Here is a 21,105-nt window from a genome sequence, read left to right on the forward strand (position 1 = left end):
CATTGCTTTGCATGGCAGGCCCCAATAATAGAATTTAATGTTGAAAATACATCATTAAATAAAATTTGTCTGCACAACAAAATACAAACGAAGCTGAAGTTGGTTTCCAATTCCAGCTTCTGATTCGGGAAATGGCTAAAGGGCGATTCCACCTAATTTTTCACTACCTTCCGCATCTTTAATCGACTCTAGTTTAAAAACTACAACACCTAGAAACTTCAAACCTGGACTGGATTATTCTGCTCTGATACCAGGCTGAGCTGCTGTGTTCAGCCTGGATGAAGCAGCAAAGAGGAGCAGCAGCTTCATCACCACGTCTGTTTGGCCCTGATCCAGTGTGAACGCTGTGTGAAAGGGGCTGTGGACACTTAGAGATGGTGACCTCACCTCTGACCTTTGCTCTGGCTCTCATCTTCACACTGATCCATGCTGCTGAATTCACATCAGCTCACACACACTTTCTACCTTCACCTGCAGAGGAAACACACATCATTGATCAGCTCTGATCATCCTTTACATCATTAGAGCTGGAAAAAGATCAGCTGCTGCTCTGATTGGCTCTTCTTCTCTGCTTCATGTCAGTGTCAGTTGAATGCAGTCAGAGGAAGCTGCATCAGCTGCTGCACTTCTACTGTCAGGCCACTAGATGGAGACACGGAGACACTTTTACATTCACTGATTCACTGACTGAACAGCAGGAACTATTTTATTTCATAAACAAACTCTATAAATGGATTATCCAACCAAGAGTAACAATTTAATAATCTGACTGAATCAAACAGATTTTAACGTTAATATTTTTATTTTGAAAGTACTAACAGGAAACAGCTGGAAGTTGTTGCATCTGACTTTAATGGTGGACAGAAAGTTTGTTCAGAGAAACCAAAGAATCATCAGCTGATCATCGTGATGTTTGATTCCTGTTCATCAATAATCAATAATCCTGTAGATTAATCTTCAAACAGATTAAACGTTGATCTGAAATCAGAAGTGAACATTTTCTCCGAACATCAGAGAAACAAGCAGGAAAATTCCTGAAGACAAAATTCAAGTAGGAAACAAAACAAACTTACAGTTTATTCAGACGGTCCAAAGATCTGAAGAATGAAATGAAACTTTATTTTGAAGATGATGGTATGAAATCATGCACAAGAACAAGGAATGCTAAAGGCATTTTTGTACCACAGTAATCTCAACATGTTTGAAAAGGAGTAGGAAGAAGAAAGAAACTTTTTACTGAATATCTGAACAGACTGAGACCCAACAGAACCAGGAGGCCTCTAAGAACCACTGTCCTTAGCTACAGGTAAAACAATTTATATCAGCTAAAATCACAATTAGCAGTCAGACATTTTAAAGATCAGTAGTCTTGATCAACATTACCAAGAGACATAAAAACGTCTCTTTTGTCTTCTTCTTGTTTCCCTTTTCACAACGTTGTTCTGCTAACTTCTCTTCCTGTTAGTCGTCCAGTCAGGGTGAGCTGCATGCCACCGCTCTGAGTCGTTTCATTTCATTTATCTGGATATTAACCTCCAGAGAAATCTTCATTTCTACTGCCTGAGGTTTCTATAACAGTGAGCTGGTCGTTTATTCTGTTAAACTTATTCTCATCATTTTATTTACATTTTTTTAATAGAAACACCGCAATTGTGAAAATCGGAAAGGATTTTTGCAGATTTGTAATGTTTTGTTTCAGGCTGAACAAATAAACATCAATGTCTATATTTTTCTTCAACATTTATTGTAAAATGTTTTTAGTTTTGTCTTCTCGACCCACTTCTGGTACCAGTTAAAATGCATCCATCGTGTTTACCCAGCTCTCCTTACTGGTCCGGTTCGGCCCACTGACTTCAAACCACAAACCTCAGGATCAGAGATTCCCACAGCATGACACCTGCTTTACCGTGCTTCAGAGGTTTGGATGAGTGTTGATTCATCTAAGGCAGAGAAATTATCTAGTTTTAAACTGATGAAGATTTTTCTGCTCATTAAACCACAAAGACAGAAAAGAAGAACAAAGGAAGAGAAAATTCATATTTTTACTCAAAGTTAAACCAAAGATTCCTGTAAATACAATAACATCCATTTAGTAACGTTATATTCATTTCAGTATTTACAGAGTAAACAAAAGGCTTTCAGGAATGTTGCAGTGTTTTTAGTCCAGGAGCTTTGATCCCTTTAAAAAATCCTTAATTATCATTAAAATGAACATTAATCCAACTCATTTTACATCCATTATTACTGGAAAAAAAAACAGGATTTAACATGTCAAAATATATCAGAATTTACTACAAAACTAACTTTTAAATCAAATTCAAATATTTAGGATTGGTCCCATAAATGTGCAGATTTAAAGTTCAGAGATTTTCTGACCTAGGAGAGTTAAAGACGCTGCAACATGAACCAGGAATTCATCTTTAGAGGCTTTTATCAAAAATTAAAGGTTTTTATTCCAATTTTAGGATTCAATCAGTAGAAAAACTCTGATAGTTTGAACCCTGAACCTGATGTTGGTCTGAAATCTGGCTGGGAAAAGTGACGTTTTATGGAATATCAGGAAGTAAACAGGAAATAAATAAATCTATTATTGGTTGTTTTCAGGATGTTTGATGATAAACATGAACGCAGCAAAAACAAAATATTACCAAGAATTTCTGTCTAGTTCTTGTGTAAATATCTTAGTGCACTTGAAATATGATTAAAGTAACTTTCCAATGTAATATAGGAGATTAATTTAAGGAAACAATTTAACAACGAGTTACACCAGCTGAGTATTTCACTAAAATGTCTGTCATTCAGTTTAAAACTATCAATATCTTGCTGAAAATGTACGTGTAAGTTAGTTTTGTCTGATGTCCAGTGAGACGTTTGGACCAGAAACCAGACAGAAATCCTTGGTGATATTTGGTGTTTTTGAGTGTCTGGTTCTCATTATGGCTGTTGAACATCAGAGAGGAACAGTTATTACCAACCACAGTTTCTCCTGCAGTTCAAAATGATTTCCGGTAGAAAAACATCCACTGGAGTTCAGGAAGCTGTGAAAAACTCGATTTCAACGTGTAAACAGGTCAGATTAGATCTACATGTGATCATGAAACTTTCTGCTGCGGCTTCAATCTGATCACTTTCACTTCCTGGTCGTCTGAAAAAGCCAAAGCAGCCAGTGACTCAGCATCACCTCTGCTTTTAAAAATAATCTGATTCCGTCCGGCTCGGCTTCCTGGCCTGCACTGGCAGCCACCAGGGGGCAGTAGAAGCTTGATTCATATAAAACGCTTCATGGAAAATATGAAACATCACTTGATCCATCACTTGAGCCGCCATTAAACCGCGTTACATCACCGCTTTCACTGAAAGCGAAAAAAGTTTCTCTAACGGATCAGAACCACGACCCGGTCCCGGCTCAGATTAAAGCTCTGCTCCCAGCAGATCACGTTTCCCAGCTGATCATCAGCTTCTGGGTTCAGTGAACTTTGACCTGGCTCTCTGGCCACAGGAATGTTTAAAGTTTGTGCTTCACTTCCTGCCAGCGGCAGCAACATCTGGACTGAAGCCAGGAGAGAAAAACCTGAGAGGAACCGAGGAGAACCCTGCAGGCGGCGACCCGGAGACTCCCCGTCTTAAAGGGACGGTACGCCGCTCTGAAGCGGCCGCTCCCTCTGGACCGAAACGAAGACCAGAGCTTCACTTGTGGTTTGATTTCAGTTTCTCCTCTTCGTACAGCAGAGCCTGCAGAGAGAAACGAGACACTGGAGATAAAAATCTGGGTGTTTAATCTGATGACGATTTGAAGGGTTCTGGATCTGCAGCATCACCTTGTTCTCCAGAACCCGGCTGCCGCTCGGGCCGCTCAGCTCCTCCAGAGTGTCGGCTGCAGGTCTGTTCAGGGTCTCGGGCAGCAGGAGGCCCAGGCAGCCTGCAGACAAACCGCTCAGGCAGAACACGGTGAAGGGCATGGAGGCGTGGAGCGCGCGCTGAAACACAGAGACGGTTTCACTACAGCAACACCTGAGGGACAAAAATACACTGACCTTTAAACTCCTGACCTTTAAACTCCTGACCTTTACGGGATAAATTACACGTTTCCAGTTTAAACCTGAAAACTGCATTTAAATAGAAGAAGAAGTTTTTTCTAATAGTGTCTAAAAACTTTTGACTGATGACTAAAAAATGATTGAATCTAAATATTTACAGTGAAAATCTAGAAGCTGTGAATCTTTTGTCTAAAGATTCTGCTTTTGGTCTTCATCACCGTTTCCCTGAAGGCAGCAGTTCATGCAGATCTTTAACGAGTCGCCAACAGCAGTCAAAACTTTATATTTCATGACTTTCTATCATTTTCTAACAATCCAGGCAACTTGTTTGATTTCACTTCAGTGATTCCCAACTGCTGCGTCTCGGTTCCTCAAAGTTAAATCTTTCTATGTTTTTTAGTTTTGAGGTGAAAAACGGATAAAACTGTTTATATCTGCAGTTCTCAGAGGCGCCACTAGGGGTCGTCACATGCTCAGGGTGCAAATGGAGCGGAAAGTCCCGAGGTTCTGTTTAAATGGGTAGATTCTTGGGGATTTTTCACCTCAGGTCAAACATTGTGCTGCAGTTTAATGAGATGTTAAAGTTATCTCTGAGGAAAGGTCGACGAGTGCAGCGGCTTCAGATGGAGGGTGTGGTCGATTGTTTACATAAACATCTCCATGGCGACGCTGTCCTGACACTAGAAACGTTACTGTGGTTCAGTTTTCAGCTACAATCATGTAGCAGCTGCAGCTGCAGCGTAAATTCATGTTCAGGCAGCTTCCACTCGGCATCTCTGCAGCCAAACGCTTTCTATCTGGTGCAGCCCACGCTGCTGTCCTCCTACAGCCATGTTTCCAATCAGAACGACGGTCAGACTCCATCAGAGGCCAGCGGGTGAGTCATGAAATGACTTGATGGAATTCAGACGACCAACGCCCTGAAAAATCTGAAACGGGCTGGAAGGAGGAGTTCGGTTCTGAACTATGTTCTCTGTGAAGCGGCTGTCAGAATGCAGCAGAGAGAAACCACAGAATTACATGGTGTCAAACACACTCCTCTCATTTAAAACCAGCAGTCAGAATGTTATGAGGGGAATGACGAAGCTGAACCTGACTGGGCTCATGTCTCTGCATGCTGCCAGTTAGCAGAGGAAATGACCTGAAAATAACTCTTTGCACTGAGTTGCTGGAAACATTTGATGTCAGACAAAAACTGATTGTAAAAATAAATATTAAAGTGCGTTTTGACTCTGGAAGAGGAACCTCAGCTCTGGTCGATCACGAACAGACAGTTTCTAACTTCCTCTGGTCCATTTTAAGGATGTTATGAAAGTCTAAGAAGTGGAAATGTTTAAGAAAGTTTTCCATTACTGCAAGACGCGTTTGTATATTTTTATATTTTCCCTTGAATCAAATCCTCCGAGTGAAAAATCACCGTCACACAAACATGTTTGGGTTTATTTACAGGCATCTCCTGGTTTTCTGAACCATAAAATTAGCATCTAATCCTTTTTACCCATTTTAATAACTTTATTTAATAGCTATATCAAAGCATTAGCATTGCTGCTGTTATATTTAGCAGCTTCTTAAAGGAAACATCGGCTGTTGGAGGTCAGATCCGGTTCAGTTATTTAAGTAACTCAAATATGCAGTAAGCCAAAACCTTGGGTGTTAGCATGCTAACAATAGCAGCATTGTTATGATGTTGAGTCATTAAATCATCTTTCCTCTGAACTCTGAAGTCAATGTTGCCACTGCTGGAAACTGATGATTAACCTGCTGCTTCAGTCACTGAAAATAAGGCGTGGTCATCAAGAAACGCTGGACAACATCCAATCAGTCGCATTTATTACAGAGATCACAAAGAGAGAAAGAGAAAGAGAAGGGGAGCGAGAAAGAGATAATTAGAGACAGAGATAGAAAGAAAGAGTTAGAGAAAGAAAAATATAGAGATGTACAAGGAGAGAGAGAAAAAAGAGAGATGGAGAGAGAAAGATACAGGAAGGAAGAGAGAGAAGAAGAGATAGATTTAGAGAAAGACTCTATGACCTCTGACCCCTCCTGCAGCCTCTGCAGCATTTAATGATGAATGCAATCTGACATGCTGCAGCAAAGATTCAAAATGGCTGCTCAGCCCGGTCCAACATCCTGTTCTACTACCAAGGTCCAAAGAGTTCTGGATTTCTCACTTTGAGCTCACATCCCAGTATGAAAAGGTTCAGCCCCAGTATAAAGCCTGACCCTGTTATACTGGGAGTTTCAGTGCAGAGAAGCAGAAAGCATGACAGAAACCGAAGAGGAAGAAACACTTCAGTGGTTTTCTTCAGACTTAAACAAACAAAATACTGAAACTAAAAGCAGACGATCTGCAGTAGAACCGGATCAAACATCGGCTTCGTTTTCCCTGAAGAACCGACCAGAACTCACCATGGAGGGAACAAACGGCGCCAGGATTCCTCCGACTCGGCAGGACATGGAGCACACTCCCAGCCCGGCGTTCCTGCAGCACAAACGGCTCGTTTAACCTCTGACCCCACCCAAACCCAGCCCAGGTGTGGCTGAACGCCTCCAGGTCACCTGATCACAGTCGGGTAGAGCTCTGAGGTGTAAACGTAGGCGATGTTGAACGCAGCGCTGACCATCAGCTTCCCCAGCAGAGCCAGAGACGTGATGCTCAGCAGAGACCCTGAGAGGAGGAAGGAAAGGAGGAAGGAGGGATGGAAGGAGAGGAAGAAAAGAAGTCAAGTTTATTTGTACGTCACATTTCAGCAACAATTCAGGTCAAAGAACTTTACATGATAAAAACATCATTCAGTCACCAGTTATGAACAAGCAACAAACATTACATCAAAATCACACAAATGTGTTTACCAATGTTACATTTATTACTAATCAAAGGCAAGAAGGAAGGAATAAAAGGGAAGGAGGGAATGATGGATAAAGAAAAAAGGAGTAATAATGAAAAAAGGAAAGCAGTAAGAGAGGAAGATCACACAGAGCTGACAGAAGCTAAACGAACATCTGATGACAGGAAGGTTCTGTCGGCTTCTGAATAATTTATTAAGAGGAACCAACATCCTGGACCTCAGATGGCCCTCTCTCCACTTCATCATCATCTTCAGACCTGAGGAGGTCTGAGCCGTGTCCACCTGCAGCAGCAGGAACCGGAACCTCACCTGAGTTCTCTGGGATGAGCGTGGTGCAGAGGCAGGCGGAGCCGGCCAGGAACAGGAAGCTGGACATGCTCTTCCTCCTGCCGGCCCTGGAAACAGGAAACCAGCAGCAGATCAGCAGCAGGAGCAGCAGAGGAACCGTCTGCTGCTCCTGGAGCCCTGGAGGGCTCTGGCTGCAGGCGCCGGTCCGGCTGCGACCGGAGCCTGCAGGCGTGTCGGCCTCTCACCAGCTCTTATTGATGAAGTAGATGCAGAGCGGATAGGCCGGCAGCTCCACCAGGCCGTACATGGCCACGTTAACGAAGCGACTCCCCGACGTGGCGCTGGCTCCCAGGGTGAGGCCGTAATACACCAGACTGCAGCAGTACCTGCAGCACGTACACACACACACATACACACACACACACACACACAGGTAGAGTCTGAGGCGTAACCTGAGATCTGCTGAATGGGTCTCAGTTCCAGCTTTTACTATCAGATCAGGAACATTGAGCTCAGATGGAGCTGGAAGAAAATCAACGCTACAGAAAAACGTTCGCTGTCGTGTTTTTGACCAGGCTGAAAATACGAACTCTGCTCGTCTCAAAGGACATTTAGCTTTTAGATCCACACCCTGCTGACATCATGTCATACAGCAGATGATGTCATTGAGATGAACCCTAACAAGATGTTTCAGTCCAACCATCTGCTAGAAAACAGCAGCAAGAAGAGAAGAAACTGGAGGCATGTTGGAAAATAAATGAATTTATAAATGAAAAACGAACATTTACGAAGCATTAATGCCAGGCTGAGAAAAAAAGAAACTTAGGAGCCTAAAGTCACATTACTGCAGAAAGATTTGTCTCAATTATACAGGAATGAAGTCGTATTATAAAAAATAAAGTAAAAAGTAATTAAGATAAAGTCATATTACCAGAATAAAATACGACTGATTCAAGACTAAACTCATATTATTACAATAAAGTCTCAATAATACGAGAAATAAACAAAAATAGTAACAGAAGAAAAAGTAATAAGAATAAATTCCTTAAGTAATTTTAAAAAATCACAATAATAAGAGAAAGTCATATTTTATAAAGTAAAACTAAAATATTGTCTTTAGAGGTAAAAACAGATTTCCTGAATCAAAAACTAAAACTTGTCTCAGTTCCAGATCAGAGGTTCATTTATCTGGACTGAGGGTTAAAACGGCCCAACAGAACCGGCGGTCCGATACTCACCACACGTACATGAGCACCATCGTCCTGAGGCGCAGGACCGGATGGACCGCCAGCTGCAGGACGCCGCCCCGCCTGCTCACCGGGCCGCCGGGCTTGGCGGCGCCGACCCGCTGCAGAACCAGGTTGGTGGCGTTGCTGCCGTTCCTCACCGCCATGTAGCGCAGAACCTCACATTACAAACAGAAACATGTTTAAATTCAGTCAGAAAAGCTATAAAAACAAGAAACCTGCAGAGTCATCGGGTTTGTCCTGAAGAGGAAATGAAATCTGAGATCAACTTTATCCGCCTATAAAACCTCAGAGACTGTTTTTAGTTTTACTCTGGACGGAACCGCTGAACCCAAATCATCCAGGGACAAACGTCCCGACTCGTTTTGATCACTGATCCAGCCTGTTCTAAATAAATTAAATAATAGCTAAATAATTAAAGAAGAAATATGTAAGAAAATTAAATATTAAGAGAAATGAAAAGAGAAATTTTATTTTTAATAAATATAATAAGAAAAAGAACAAAGAAATGTAATATGCAAATAAAGCTAAAGAGAACTAAATAAAGAAAACAAAACTAAACAAATACATCAGAAATTATAGAATGGATAGCTAAATAGGGGACAAGTTAAAAACTAAATAAGACATGTGTAACAAATTGATGAATATATAAGAAAATTCAACTGGAAAGAAACAAAATTTAGAAACTCGTGTTTCTGAATGTATTTAATTGTTTTTATCTTGCAGAGATGATCAGCATAAATCAATATGAACTGAGTGAATCAGCCAATCAGCTGAGCAGTCCGGAGACTCTGATGAACATCAGGGAGGTTTGCTGCAACGCCGCGCCCTCTGCTGCAGCTGCTGCCACGTTTGGCTCAATAAGACAGAAAAAAGCAAACAGATGCATTGTGGGAGTTTTAGTTTGTTGGGTCAGAAGTTAAACTGCTCCAGTTTGATGATTTCTAATGTTATCATTAAAAAGAATGCAGTTAAATCTGGAATCCACCGACAGACCCTCAGAAGGCGTAAAGAATGTCTGGCTGGAAGCAATCCTTCCCATAATGCCTTGCAGGACGCAAACAGACGACCCGGGTCAGAAACACAAGCCTTTGAGTGAGGAAACAAATCCCTCATTCTGCTCCAACGCCTCAGAGTTCAGCAGAAACACCTTCGAGACGCACGCTTCCAGGGAAACCATGGCAACGAGTCAGGAGACACACACACACACACACACACTCCTGCTGTAGGACGAGGACGCCTCTGACCCAGGACGATGATAAATCTGAACGCTGATGCAGCCGTCTCTCCTCAGGACTGACAGATTATCCCATCAGAGCTGAATTTGTCTCAAACAGGAAGTGACATCACTCCCTCAGATTACTGCAGTCAGCTTCAGCCACAGACCAAAACCACAAAACTCACAGGAAACTCCCCACCCACCTTCAGAACAGCTGTGATCCAGTAGCCGGGTTCTGAGGTATCAGCGGCCATGTTGGAACTTCCAGTGTTGCATTCAATGACAGTTGGGAACAATAACCGCTCCTCATTCTCTCAGCTCTTTTTTAGAATGAGGAAATGCCGAAATAACGACAATGTCTCTGAGATTAGTGCAGAGGAAGTGATGTCAGGATGTGTGTGCAGAGGAAGTGATGCGTCTGCAGGTGTCCTTACCTCTTCGGCTCGCTCCGTCTGTCCCTGAGAATAAAGCCAGCGAGGAGATTCTGGAAGAGTTCTGCAGGAAAACACAGACGGGACGCACTAATCAGCAACAGATATTTCATCTGCAGGTTTTATTCTATGAAAAAATCTCACAGCATCACCGTTTGTCGATTTTCTGACGATACAATGGCAGGCAAAACTATTCAAACCCACTAAACTTTTCCATATTTTGTCTTTCAGTTTTTATTCAATGTTTTATTTGTAAAAAATGTTTTGAATCATATAATTTTCTTTCTATTTCACAGTCGTATTACACTTTGTGTTGGTCTGTCACATTAAAATCCAATTAAATATACTGCTCAAAAAAATAAAGGGAACACTTTAAGTGTGAAACACCTGTTTAAGTGTTCCCTTTATTTTTTTGAGCAGTGTATATTTATGGTTGTAATGTGACAAAATATAGAAAAATTAAAGGGGTATGAATACTTTTGAAAGCTTTTTATTAAGTTGCATTTAATCTGAAGCATTTTTGAACTGAACTGAGTTGTGAGGTCGTCTCCTCTGAATATCTGTGATAAAAACAGATCAGAGCTGAAACCAAACATGTTTGCTTCACACATCAGTTTATCTTCTCAGCTGCAGCAGCTTCATCTCCGTTCAATCAGATTTTATTTTCATGCAGGCATGTTTCATCTCCTCTGACACATCAACATGCAGCACAAATAAACTTTACAAATGAAATTAACCCAGAAACACATTTTAATGCTGATGTTTCAAACGTGGCTGAAAGAAACTTCAGCTTCCTGGACTTTAACCTCCAACCTTCGTCCTGTCCTGATCAACCTCAACGTTATTTATAGAAAAGAGGAAGCCAGAGTGTTGCTCTGGTTTCTGCAGAGACTTTAAGACGACGACTATAGATAAATAAATCATAATCAGGATTAACTCAGCAATGATTTAGCTAATTATTTCTGAAGGAAGATCAAACCTTCAGAGAAGTTCATCTCACCTCTGAGCATCTCAGAAATCTGCTCCTCCAGAGTTGTACTTTTTAAGGAGAAGTGTTTCAGCTGCTTTCTTCTCCAGATCTGAAGCTGCAGCGACCAACACTTTCTCTCTCTCTGTTAGTGTTTAGTTTACTCTGACGTTGTTGAGGAAAGCCCAGATCAGTTCCACTACCTGCAGAGGATTTCCTCCTCCTCCTCATGAGTTTATGACTGAGTTTTAAACAGAAACCAAAACAGATTTGATAAATTCCCCAGCCTGATCCAGACCTTCAGTCACTCCCTGCCGTCATTCATGACTCACTGAAGGTCAGAACAAAAACTTTGTGGTTTATAAACTCTGCAGATGTTCCTCTTTCAGGTTCACTTCCTTGTTCTATAGAAAGGATCTTTTGATTTGGTTCAGAGCTCTGTCAGGACTTTTCAAGGAGTTCCAGGTGACCCATTATGCCTCCTTGAACAGATTAGGATTTCAATTTTTATACAAAATTATTCTTAGATAGTCAGGTTTTTATCTGCTCAGTTCTGCCTATTTTGAGCTGTTTAGGGGTCTCTGTCACTTTAAATCCACATAACCTGCTGCTGGCCACGCCCCCAGCTCAACGTTTACACTTGTAAGTGAAAATATCCCCAAACAGATGTGCAATTATACAACCATATATCTCTGAAAAGCGTCAGTAGAACCTGCAGCAAATTGTTTCTGGATGCCAAGTCAACAACAAAACACTTCTCATTTCCAGCAGCCATTGTACAGCAGTAAACCCAGCTGACCAAACATGCTGGAGCTCAGTCTGGGTTGCTAGGTAACAGGTGTAGCTATTCTGGGGTTGTAGGTTTGATCATTTATCCAGACACCAAAAAACATTAAATTATTGCCTTGGTGATTTTTTAAGCGCTTGGGATGTTTTTAGAAACAGTTCAGACCCAAATGGAAGTACAAAAATTTACAAATGTGAATTTTGCGTAATAGTTTGAACTTCATGCTAACCTTAGACTTTTAAAGTAAAAATTTCAGATTTTACTCAAAATACTAGCTTAGCTTCATAAATTCTTAGCTTATTATAAAAGGAAGTTGACATTTCAAATTCAAATACTTTATTAATCCCAAAGGGAAATTAAACCATTATGCAGCTGAGTTTCTACTCACACAGAGAGCAGAAAGAACAGGACGCCGGAGGAGTTGGCCACCATGGCCAGAGTCCTCCAGGGCCGGACAAAGTAGCCCAGCGCTCCGAACAGAGCAATGCCGACGGCGAAGATCATGCTGGTCAGCGTCCCTGCAGAGACAAGCAGCTGCAGCTAACAGAGTCTAGGCAGCAGGGCGAGCGAGCGGGTCAGCGGCGCCGTACCGGTCATGGCCCAGTAGGACTTCCCCACGTACTCCTGGGTGAGGACGAAGCAGACGAGGCCGATGCCGCCGTTCATCAGCCCCACCAGGAGCCGAGAGGCGGCAAAGACCTCGTAGCTGGGCGCCAGGGCGGTGAGGTAGCCGAACATCACCTCAAAGAACAGACCTGGGGGGCAAAGGGGGCGGAGCATGAGGAGGAGAACCCAACAGAGCCTGGAGGAGGCGCATAATTTAATTATTGATATCTGAAATAAATGCTTCAGATTGTCAGTAATTGATTGTATACGTCTTGGATTAAAGTCTCCATTAAACTTAATAATAAATCATTTACAGTAGTCAGAATGTAATTAGACTTGTCTTAATTATTAATACATCTAGTCATAAACCAATTTCAAATATCTGGAACATAAGTGTGGTGAAGCAGATTTTATGCTAAAACTGCCTGCCGTAGCCTCCTGGTTACACAGAGTGCTGCTGGAGTAAAACATCCCAGCTATGTGATGATTAAAGCTCTCCGAGTGAAACTCCTCCACCTCTGATCCCATCTGCTTGTTCATTCCTGCAGGAATTCATTGAACCTTCAGGCTGATTCCTGACACACTGGGATACAGCGTTGCAGGCTGTTGCAGGTTGGGAGCAACGCAACAACCTCAGGCAACGGTAAAGCAACAAGCAACCCTGATCCTGCTGGTCACACTGAAGGAAAACCAACCGGATCCCCGTTTTCCCTCACCTGTCAGGTAGACGGGCCTCCGTCCGATCCGATCAGAGAGCGGCCCGAAGACGACATTCCCCACCAGCAGCCCGGTGAAGAACAGCGACCCGGCCAGGCTGACCTTATAGGCCTGCTGTCTGATGAGGACCCACTGAGGCGCACAGGGACAGGAGGAAACCCGTTAAAGCCTCAGTGTTTTACTTCCTGTCTGTGGACGTTCGGCTTTCCAGACCTCCGTGACGATGGAGTCCACATCCTCCGTGAAGATGACGTGCTGCTGCAGCTCCCGGTGGCCGGACGAACCACCGTCCTGCTTCTCGACCCGATACTCTGGTGTGTATCCGACCAGAACGATCAGCATGGACTGGCAGGCCATGTAGACCTGAAACACAGAAAACCAGAACATACTCCAACAACACGGAGATTTAAAGACAAGCAGCAAAAGCAGTGCTTGCCACTTTCTTCAGTCAGAGGCTTCATCAGATTGATTGCAACACTGACTGCTCACTGCATCAACATCATACCAACAGAACCAGTTTTCTTCCAGAATTTTATGCTTTTTAATTTAAGACACTGAGCCTTAATACAAACTGTTCTTAGGTTGTTACATGACTCAGATCTTCTTGACTGAAATTAAACTGTTCTGCTGGTTTATAAAGCTTTAAATCGGTTTCATTTACCTTCATAAGGTCACATTTTAGACTGAAACGTTCATAAAACGGACACTTAGAATAAATTGACCCATTCTTATAACCTACACGACCTTATAGGTTTGTGGTAAACTCGCCAACAGTCTGAAGTATTTATGGAAGATTCATTTTCACACCAGGCTCAATATTTGTTGTTGTTTTGGGCTCATTCTGAAAGCCACGTAGCGCTGCAGCTAGTGCTAGCAGAGAGTTTCCTGTCTGGTTTTTTTCTATTTAATCGCTTAAAATATAAATATTTAAAGGTGACGAACCTGCGCCAGAACCAGCACGGTGACCGCCCGCTTCTGGTACGGCCCAAACTCTCCAACCGTGTGGAAAGCAGTCTCTATATCCATGCCACCGAGGCCGAGCCGAGCTGGCTGCTAGCCAAGCTAGCATCGCAGCACAAAGATGAGCTGCACGAGCAAGATGGTTGGCTTCTTTAACTTCCGGGTTCACTTCCCCGTAAATCTATATTTTCATTTGAATTTATTCTAAAGCTTCGGACAGCAACACAGCTAAGAACTCAAACTGATATGCTAACTTAAATGTTTTTGTTTGTTTGTTTTACTTGAATGTTTGTGCAGTTTTAGCGCAATATGTTGCGTCTGAGCCAAATCAAGAGTGTGCCCTGCCTTAATGTCCGAGTTCGCTTCAGTTCAGTTTGAGTGACGAAACGAAATTTATTCAAGAAAGCAAGTTACAGAGCAGTGGAAAAACAAATGAATACACGAGTAGCACAGGATACTGGCATTTCCGGTCCAACGCAAAAATAAATGAGACGCTTATTACTGTTGTTGTTTTAACTCTGGATACTGACAGTCAGACATGCATTACAGAGACTTTACGCAAAATCAAGAAAATTATGGACAGCATCCTGTTAAGCTGCGTTAACAATAGAACTGAGCAAATTGTTGTTGCAAAAATAATTCACTTAATGGAAACAAGCCAATTTCGGGGAAAAGATTTTTTTGATAAAAGAAAAAAGAAAGAAAATGCGCTAGGATTAGAATGTTTAAAGTATCCAAATGAATATATTTGCACAACTGCAATAGAAATACTTTTTCTGAAGCGAGTCAGGTGATCACCAGCTGGACGTTACTACTAGCGAAAACCACAAAGAAGACGACAGGAATTAGTCTTATTCATGGTTCGTAGTTAGTTTTCTCCCAGACTTCGGCCAGCTGGCTTCACCAGAGATCTCACGGCATCGCACAGTTCATAAAAAGTTGTATTTAAAACATAACTCTTCTGTAAAATGGCTGACTACAATTTCCCCAAATAATATTTAAGTGTTTACATCCATGAAGTTTAATAACTTCTACTGCATAACTTATTATTTACCTTGTGGGCGAAATAAAGTATTCTTGTAATTAATTTTTTTTTTTTTTTTTTTTTCACCATGTAAACCAAAAGGATTTTTGAACAAATGGCGGGTTCTTGATAAGTCAAACAATAACTGCTGCTCCAATTGCTAAAACGGCCACAAGCAGAACCGCAGGCAACGGAACCGGACCGCTGCTGGGTTCCTTCTTGAAGGGGTTCGCTTTTGGGTCGCTCTCCTTCTCGCTGAATAGATTCTTCACTTTGCAGGTGTAGCGTGGAAAACTCGAAGTCTTCTTGGTAATAGAAATGCTGATCGTCTTTCCCCCCTCCTTCCATTGTCCCGTTTTTCCTTTCTTCCAGAAGTACTGGACGGGTTCGGCACCTTCAAACGTTCCACCACAAACCAGGGTGCATTTCCTAGAGGTCAGGCTGCTGCAGCCCTGCGGCCTCACGGTGATTTGAACAGGGTAGTCGTCCAGCTTCCTGACCCCCACAACGTTAAATCTGACAGGAAGGACTCTGTTGTTGACCTCCACCGTGAACTGCCCGTCGTCAGATTTTCTCATGTTGCTGATGGTCAGTATTGCGGTGGTCGGGTCCAGGTGTAATCGGCCTTTTAAGTCACCCAGATATTCCACAGGAGCATTTTTCGTAAAGTATTCAGCAGCAAGGTTCCCCTTATGCTTCCATGTGATGGCGGTGATGGCCTGCTGGTACTTTGGGTCGAGCTTCAGACTCTTTCCGACCTCAAAGTAAATGAGGTCCTGAGCAGCGGCCGGCAGCGCCATCAGCACCAGGAGGGAGAGACCAGCCGTCACTGCCATGACGGAGCGTCTCCGCCGCCCTGAATATCCACGTCTAACTTGAACAACTCCACACCATCTAGCCCGCGGTTCTTTGTGATCAAAATGGCGGCCGCTCGTTGTCCTTGGCGGTTGGAAAGAAACGTAACGGTTTGTATGTAACGGCTCGCAGCTGTAGCTGCGTTGAGACAACAGCCGTAAAAACGACGTTTTACTAGAAGAGCTCCACAACCACAGAGCCTGAGGCTCTTTATGATCAAAATGGCGGCCGCTCGTTGTCCTTGGCGGTTGGAAAGAACTGTTAAGGTTTCTGAAATGGAGTGAGCCTCAAAATGTCTTAATTTATACAAATATCATCATTCCAGAGGCGGGCAGAGTGTCCAAAAACGGTTCTGAAGTAAGAGTATCACTACTTCAGCATATTTCTACTAGTAAATGTAGCCGTAAAAAGTATTTGGTAAAAAGTTTACTCAAGTACTGAGTAACTGATCAAATTATGATTTAATACTTAAAAATTACATCATCAAAATATAGTTAAGTGAAAATGTTGGTATTCTAATGATTGAAATGACAATTATATCTAAGAAACAAAAAATATCAAAACCAGGCAAATCCAAATAAGTTTCTTTCAATAAAAAACTTATGAATCTTTAAGGAAAACAGCAAGAGTGTGTCTGAGTCTGGTGATTTTTTTATTTTATTTTTTTATTAAAACATGTTTGTTTTTCATTTAGTGGGTAGAAAATCCAGAAATTTTGCTCAACTTAGAGTAGAAACACTTCATAATAAAATTACTCAAATAAAAGCAGAAAGTATATTAAAAAATACTCCTAAACGTAATCTTTTTTCAAAAAAGTTACTCAATTAAATGTAATTGAGTAAACTAGTAACTAGTTACTACCCAACTTATTCTGACTCTATGTGAGTAAAACAGCAGATCCTGTCTCCTCCTCTGCTTTAGGGCTGAAAATTAAACTGATTGTTAAAAATAACCAAGCAGTGTTAAAGAGTGAATTTCTCAGTCACGTTTATTAACATCTCAAACAGACAAAAAGTAAAAACAGAAACAAATAAATGAATAAAACAAAGCTATCAGGCCCATTGCATGTAATTTTGCATAATTTGTTTGAAAAGGAGCAGGTAGAAAAAGATCTTCTGATTTCCTGCCCTTTATACTTATCAACCTACAAACATTTAAATCTAATCATTTAAATTATTCCCACACTGAATGACACTTAAAACTCACATTCTCATAATTAAATTTACAATGTTCATAAATTATTAATATCAATAATATCCCTTTTGGTCTTTGAGACATCTGTCCTACACAACATATTTCCCAATAATCTCCTTTTTGAACAGATTTTAAATCAGGTTTATAGTTTTACTTTGTTTAAACTCATCATTTAATCCATTCCATAAATCTGCCACACATATTGATAAACAAACCCTTTTATTTTATTTCCTTCCCTCTTAAATTATAATCCCCTATTCTGACAAAACATTTTTTGAATATTATGCGGAAGTTGATGGTTTCTTACTTTTAACATGAATTGCATAGTTTTGAATCTTACAAGGAACATTTGATTAAAAAAACAATAATGGGTTTGTATGTTCCCAATATCAACAAATGATCCACTGTTGGGCTTCCAGTGTTGCATTCAATGACAGCTGGGAACTATCGCCTCTCTTCTCATGCTGTCATTTTTTATTAGGGTGAGGAAACACCCTAATAAAAGGGTGAGGTTACTGAGATTAGTACAGAGAAAGTGGTGTCATGATGCGTCTGCAGGTGTCTTTACCTCTTCCCCGTCAGAATAAAGCCAGCCAGGAGATTCTGGAGGCTCTGCAGAAAAACACAGACAGGACGCACTAATCAGCAACAACAAATCTGCAAATAAAAGTGTTGGTTTACAACAAAGAAACAATAAGTATTAATCTGATTTATTCAAGTCTGGACAGAAACATAAAGAGGAGCAGAAAAACCAAAGGAGGTGGATTAGCAGTGGAATTGATTGCAACACTGACTGCTACTGGAGATCCTTCCTGCTCACAGCATCAACATCAAACCAACAGAACCAGTTTTCTCCCAGCATTTTGTGCTTTCAATTGAAGACACTGCGCTCATTTTAAATAAAACATCTGCAGGATGATTTACAGCTTCTCGACTGAAAGAAAACTATTCTGCTGATTCTATTACACGTTTAACTCGGTTTTATTCAGCTTTAAAAGTGACGTTTTAGCCTGAAACGTCAATTGAATTTGATAAAACAAATTTAGTCATTTGTATAACTAACACGAACTTATTAACTCGCCAACAGTCTTAAGTGTTCATGGAATGTTGCTTTTCACAACTAGAATTAATATTTAGATGTTTATTGTTGTTTCCAGTCTCCTTTTCTCTCTTTAACCACCTAAAATGTAATTATTTAAGTGTGACAAACCTGCGCGTGGAAAGCCGTCTCTATAGCCAAGCTAAGCTAAACCAGCACCGCCATACAAAGATGATCTGAACGAGCAAGATAGATAGCTGCTGTCATTTCCGAGTTCATTTCCTCATAGATTCGTATTTTCTGTTCAGTTCATTCAAAAGCTTTAGACAGCAGCACAGCTGAGAACTCAAACTAATATGTTAAATTAAAGTTGTGTGTGGATTTTTTATATTTTACCGCATTCAGCGGCGCCTCCAACCGGTGCGGTTTAAGCAACACTCCGAGCTAGCAGCTACATTTAGATCACACCCTGCATTAGCTTTCAGAGACTGCTTCTAGGTAAACATACAACCGTTATTTCAGTTTATTATTAAGCTCCAGACAGCAACACAACTAAGACCTCTCATTAATATGCTAAATTGAAAGGTATTTGCATATTTTTCCAATTTTAGCTGCATCTGGAACCGATGTTTAAGCGTCACTCCGAGCTAGCAGCTAAATTAAGAGTGTGCCCTGCCTAAACTTCCGGAGTTGCTTCACAGCGACTTTCATGTAATGCCTTTAAGTTTTTTTTGGTTTTAGAGAAATATAGGCTTCAGACTCAGCGACGCAGCGAATTATTTATTTCACAAGGTACGTTACAGAGCAGTGGAAAAAAGAATAAATACAGGAGTAGCACTGAAAACAGGCATTTACAGTCCAACACAAAAATAAGATGCTTAACAGTTTTTTGCATCCATCAATCACTCTCTCTCTCTCTCTCTCACACACACACACACACACACACAAAGGGTAAGTTAAACAGGTCACACTCATTTTAAAGCCTAAGCTTCCACTAGAAACAGCTCACTATCTTCCTATTGTCCTCCTGAGCAATTTATTCCAGTACATTCAAAAACAAACTTAAAAAGCATATTGCATCTAAGGTAATATTAGTCAATCCATGGCTTTATCATGATATATATACAGATGAGAATACGTCATATGATGCTTAAATAAAATGCAATCCTGTGCAACAATTGAGTCACATTGAATCCGTTTTAGCAGAAAGGCACAGTGGACAGATTCTCTCTAAAAATGGGTTTTAAAAATGAGGTTTTTGCAACGTGACAGCATTAAATAGATATGAATAACACATTGCATTCATTACATCTCAGTTTCTCATCATTACTGTTCATTATCCAAACAGGTCTTTAAAGCAATGTTCTTATGCTTTCTAAAACTCCTGATTCACATGCAGATTAACAAACTGCTAAAATGATGGAAAATAAAACAATTCAACATATTCATATGAAAAAAAACTGGAAAGAAAGAAAGAGTTCACGTTTAAGCGCCGCAGATTTTTTTTTCCCTTCATAATTAATCCGAACATGATGGTCAAATGGAAGATCCAGACAGATATAAACACTGAAGAGCTTTGCCCTCGCTGACAGGAGGAATCTGTAATAATGTGTACATTCACATAGATGCAGGAGGGCAGAAGGATTTATAACCAGTGTGTTCCTCTGGGAAGGCAAACAGAACAAGTTGGAGTTCTGGTCGAGAAGGATCCACAGTGGTCAGGCCCTCATAACTCTGAGTTGGCGTCTTTACCAGGCTCTGGCATATTCAAAGCTCTACTCTCATCCCCATTGGCTTTCTCTCCATCGCCTTGTCTTGCTGGTGCAGAATCCTCATTCTTCTTTGGATATATATATTTCCTGTAGATAAAAAATCCAACGGCTAAACTTAGTAGAATAATAACAATAACGATCCCAGCCACCAGACCTCCATTGACCCCTGAAGATTCCTTGTCTTTGAAGGGGTTCACTAACGGGCCGCTCTCCTTCTCGCTGAATTTGTTCTTCGCTTTGCAGGTGAAGGTTCTGAAGCCCAGTTTCTTCTCCACCTCGCTGAAAATTGTGATTGTCTTCTCATCCTCCTTCCATTCTTCCGTTTCTCCTTTCTTCCAGAAGTACTGGACGGGCTCAGCGTCTTTAAAGTCCTCACCACATGATAGGGTGCAGTTGGGGGATTCGCTCTTGCACGTCAGAGGCCTCAAGATGACTTCAACAGTTACCAGCTTCCTGACCCCCACAACGTTAAATTTGACAGGAAGGACTCTGTTGTTGACCTCCACCGTGAACTGCCCGTCATCAGATTTTGTTATGTTGCTGATGGTCAGTATTCCGGTGGTCACGTCCAGTTTTAATCGGCCTTTTAAGTCACCCAGATATTCCAGAGGAACCGCATCCTTAATGTATTCAGCAGCAATGTTCCCCTTATGCTTCCATGTGATGGCGTTGATGGCCTCAGAAGACTTTGGGTCGAGATTCAGATTCTTGCCGATCTCAACGTATAAAGGCTCCTGAGCCGCGGCCTGCAGCGCCAGCAGTGTCAGGAGGGAGAGACCAGCCGTCAGAGCCATGATTTTGAGCGGTTCTACTGGGTAAATACCGTCATATCAGCCGGAATGATCGACGTTGTGCCAGAAGAGCTTCACTCCCTTCGAAGTCTTTGAGAAAATGGCGCCCGCTCCAAACCCGTCCGAGACAAGGCCACACCCTTGGCTCCGCTCCTTACCCGTCTGCCGGTGTGTGGACCGGCAGATTAATTGTGAGGAGCATTACTGTCACATGCTGATCTGGACTGTAGTGTAGTCGGTACATGTATATATTTTCTCTAAAATATCTTTGCTCTTGACAAATAAAAATGTTATTGAGTTAAAATTTCTTTAGCTGCTCATT

The 21,105-nt window shown here is 41.5% G+C and overlaps 3 protein-coding genes and 1 long non-coding RNA gene across 5 annotated transcripts; all 4 read right to left on the reverse strand.

The window, feature by feature from the left end:
- Nucleotides 1-829: 829 nt before the first annotated feature.
- slc22a15 (solute carrier family 22 member 15) lies at nt 830-14,236 on the reverse strand. 2 transcript variants are annotated; one of them, XM_005815685.2, is made up of 13 exons: nt 14,091-14,235; nt 13,362-13,511; nt 13,148-13,280; nt 12,416-12,580; nt 12,214-12,343; nt 10,075-10,135; nt 8,413-8,579; nt 7,420-7,560; nt 7,196-7,281; nt 6,597-6,705; nt 6,447-6,519; nt 3,819-3,977; nt 830-3,732 (listed from the first exon to the last, which is right to left on the reverse strand). In XM_005815685.2, exons 1-13 carry the CDS (start codon nt 14,172-14,174, stop codon nt 3,688-3,690), a joined length of 1,503 nt encoding a protein of 500 aa, XP_005815742.1. In that variant the 5' UTR covers nt 14,175-14,235; the 3' UTR covers nt 830-3,687. The 2 variants fall into 2 exon arrangements, with proteins under 2 accessions (XP_005815742.1, XP_023183332.1); XM_023327564.1 differs by lacking the exon at nt 830-3,732 and having other exon boundaries at nt 3,933-4,011; nt 14,091-14,236.
- Nucleotides 14,237-14,300: 64 nt separating this feature from the next.
- LOC102229974 lies at nt 14,301-16,186 on the reverse strand. The gene has a single exon (XM_005815684.2). It carries the CDS (start codon nt 15,966-15,968, stop codon nt 15,267-15,269), a length of 702 nt encoding a protein of 233 aa, XP_005815741.1. The 5' UTR covers nt 15,969-16,186; the 3' UTR covers nt 14,301-15,266.
- A 771-nt stretch (nt 16,187-16,957) lies between these two features.
- Nucleotides 16,958-18,691, reverse strand: LOC111606706. The gene is made up of 2 exons (XR_002752216.1): nt 18,392-18,691; nt 16,958-17,793 (listed from the first exon to the last, which is right to left on the reverse strand). It is a non-coding gene; the product is annotated as an uncharacterized LOC111606706 (long non-coding RNA).
- A 289-nt stretch (nt 18,692-18,980) lies between these two features.
- Nucleotides 18,981-20,893, reverse strand: LOC102229712. Its single transcript, XM_005815683.2, has one exon. It carries the CDS (start codon nt 20,784-20,786, stop codon nt 19,947-19,949), a length of 840 nt encoding a protein of 279 aa, XP_005815740.1. The 5' UTR covers nt 20,787-20,893; the 3' UTR covers nt 18,981-19,946.
- Nucleotides 20,894-21,105: the final 212 nt, after the last annotated feature.

The sequence above is a fragment of the Xiphophorus maculatus genome, chromosome 22 (assembly GCF_002775205.1).
Source record: "Xiphophorus maculatus strain JP 163 A chromosome 22, X_maculatus-5.0-male, whole genome shotgun sequence".
NCBI lineage: Eukaryota > Metazoa > Chordata > Actinopteri > Cyprinodontiformes > Poeciliidae > Xiphophorus > Xiphophorus maculatus.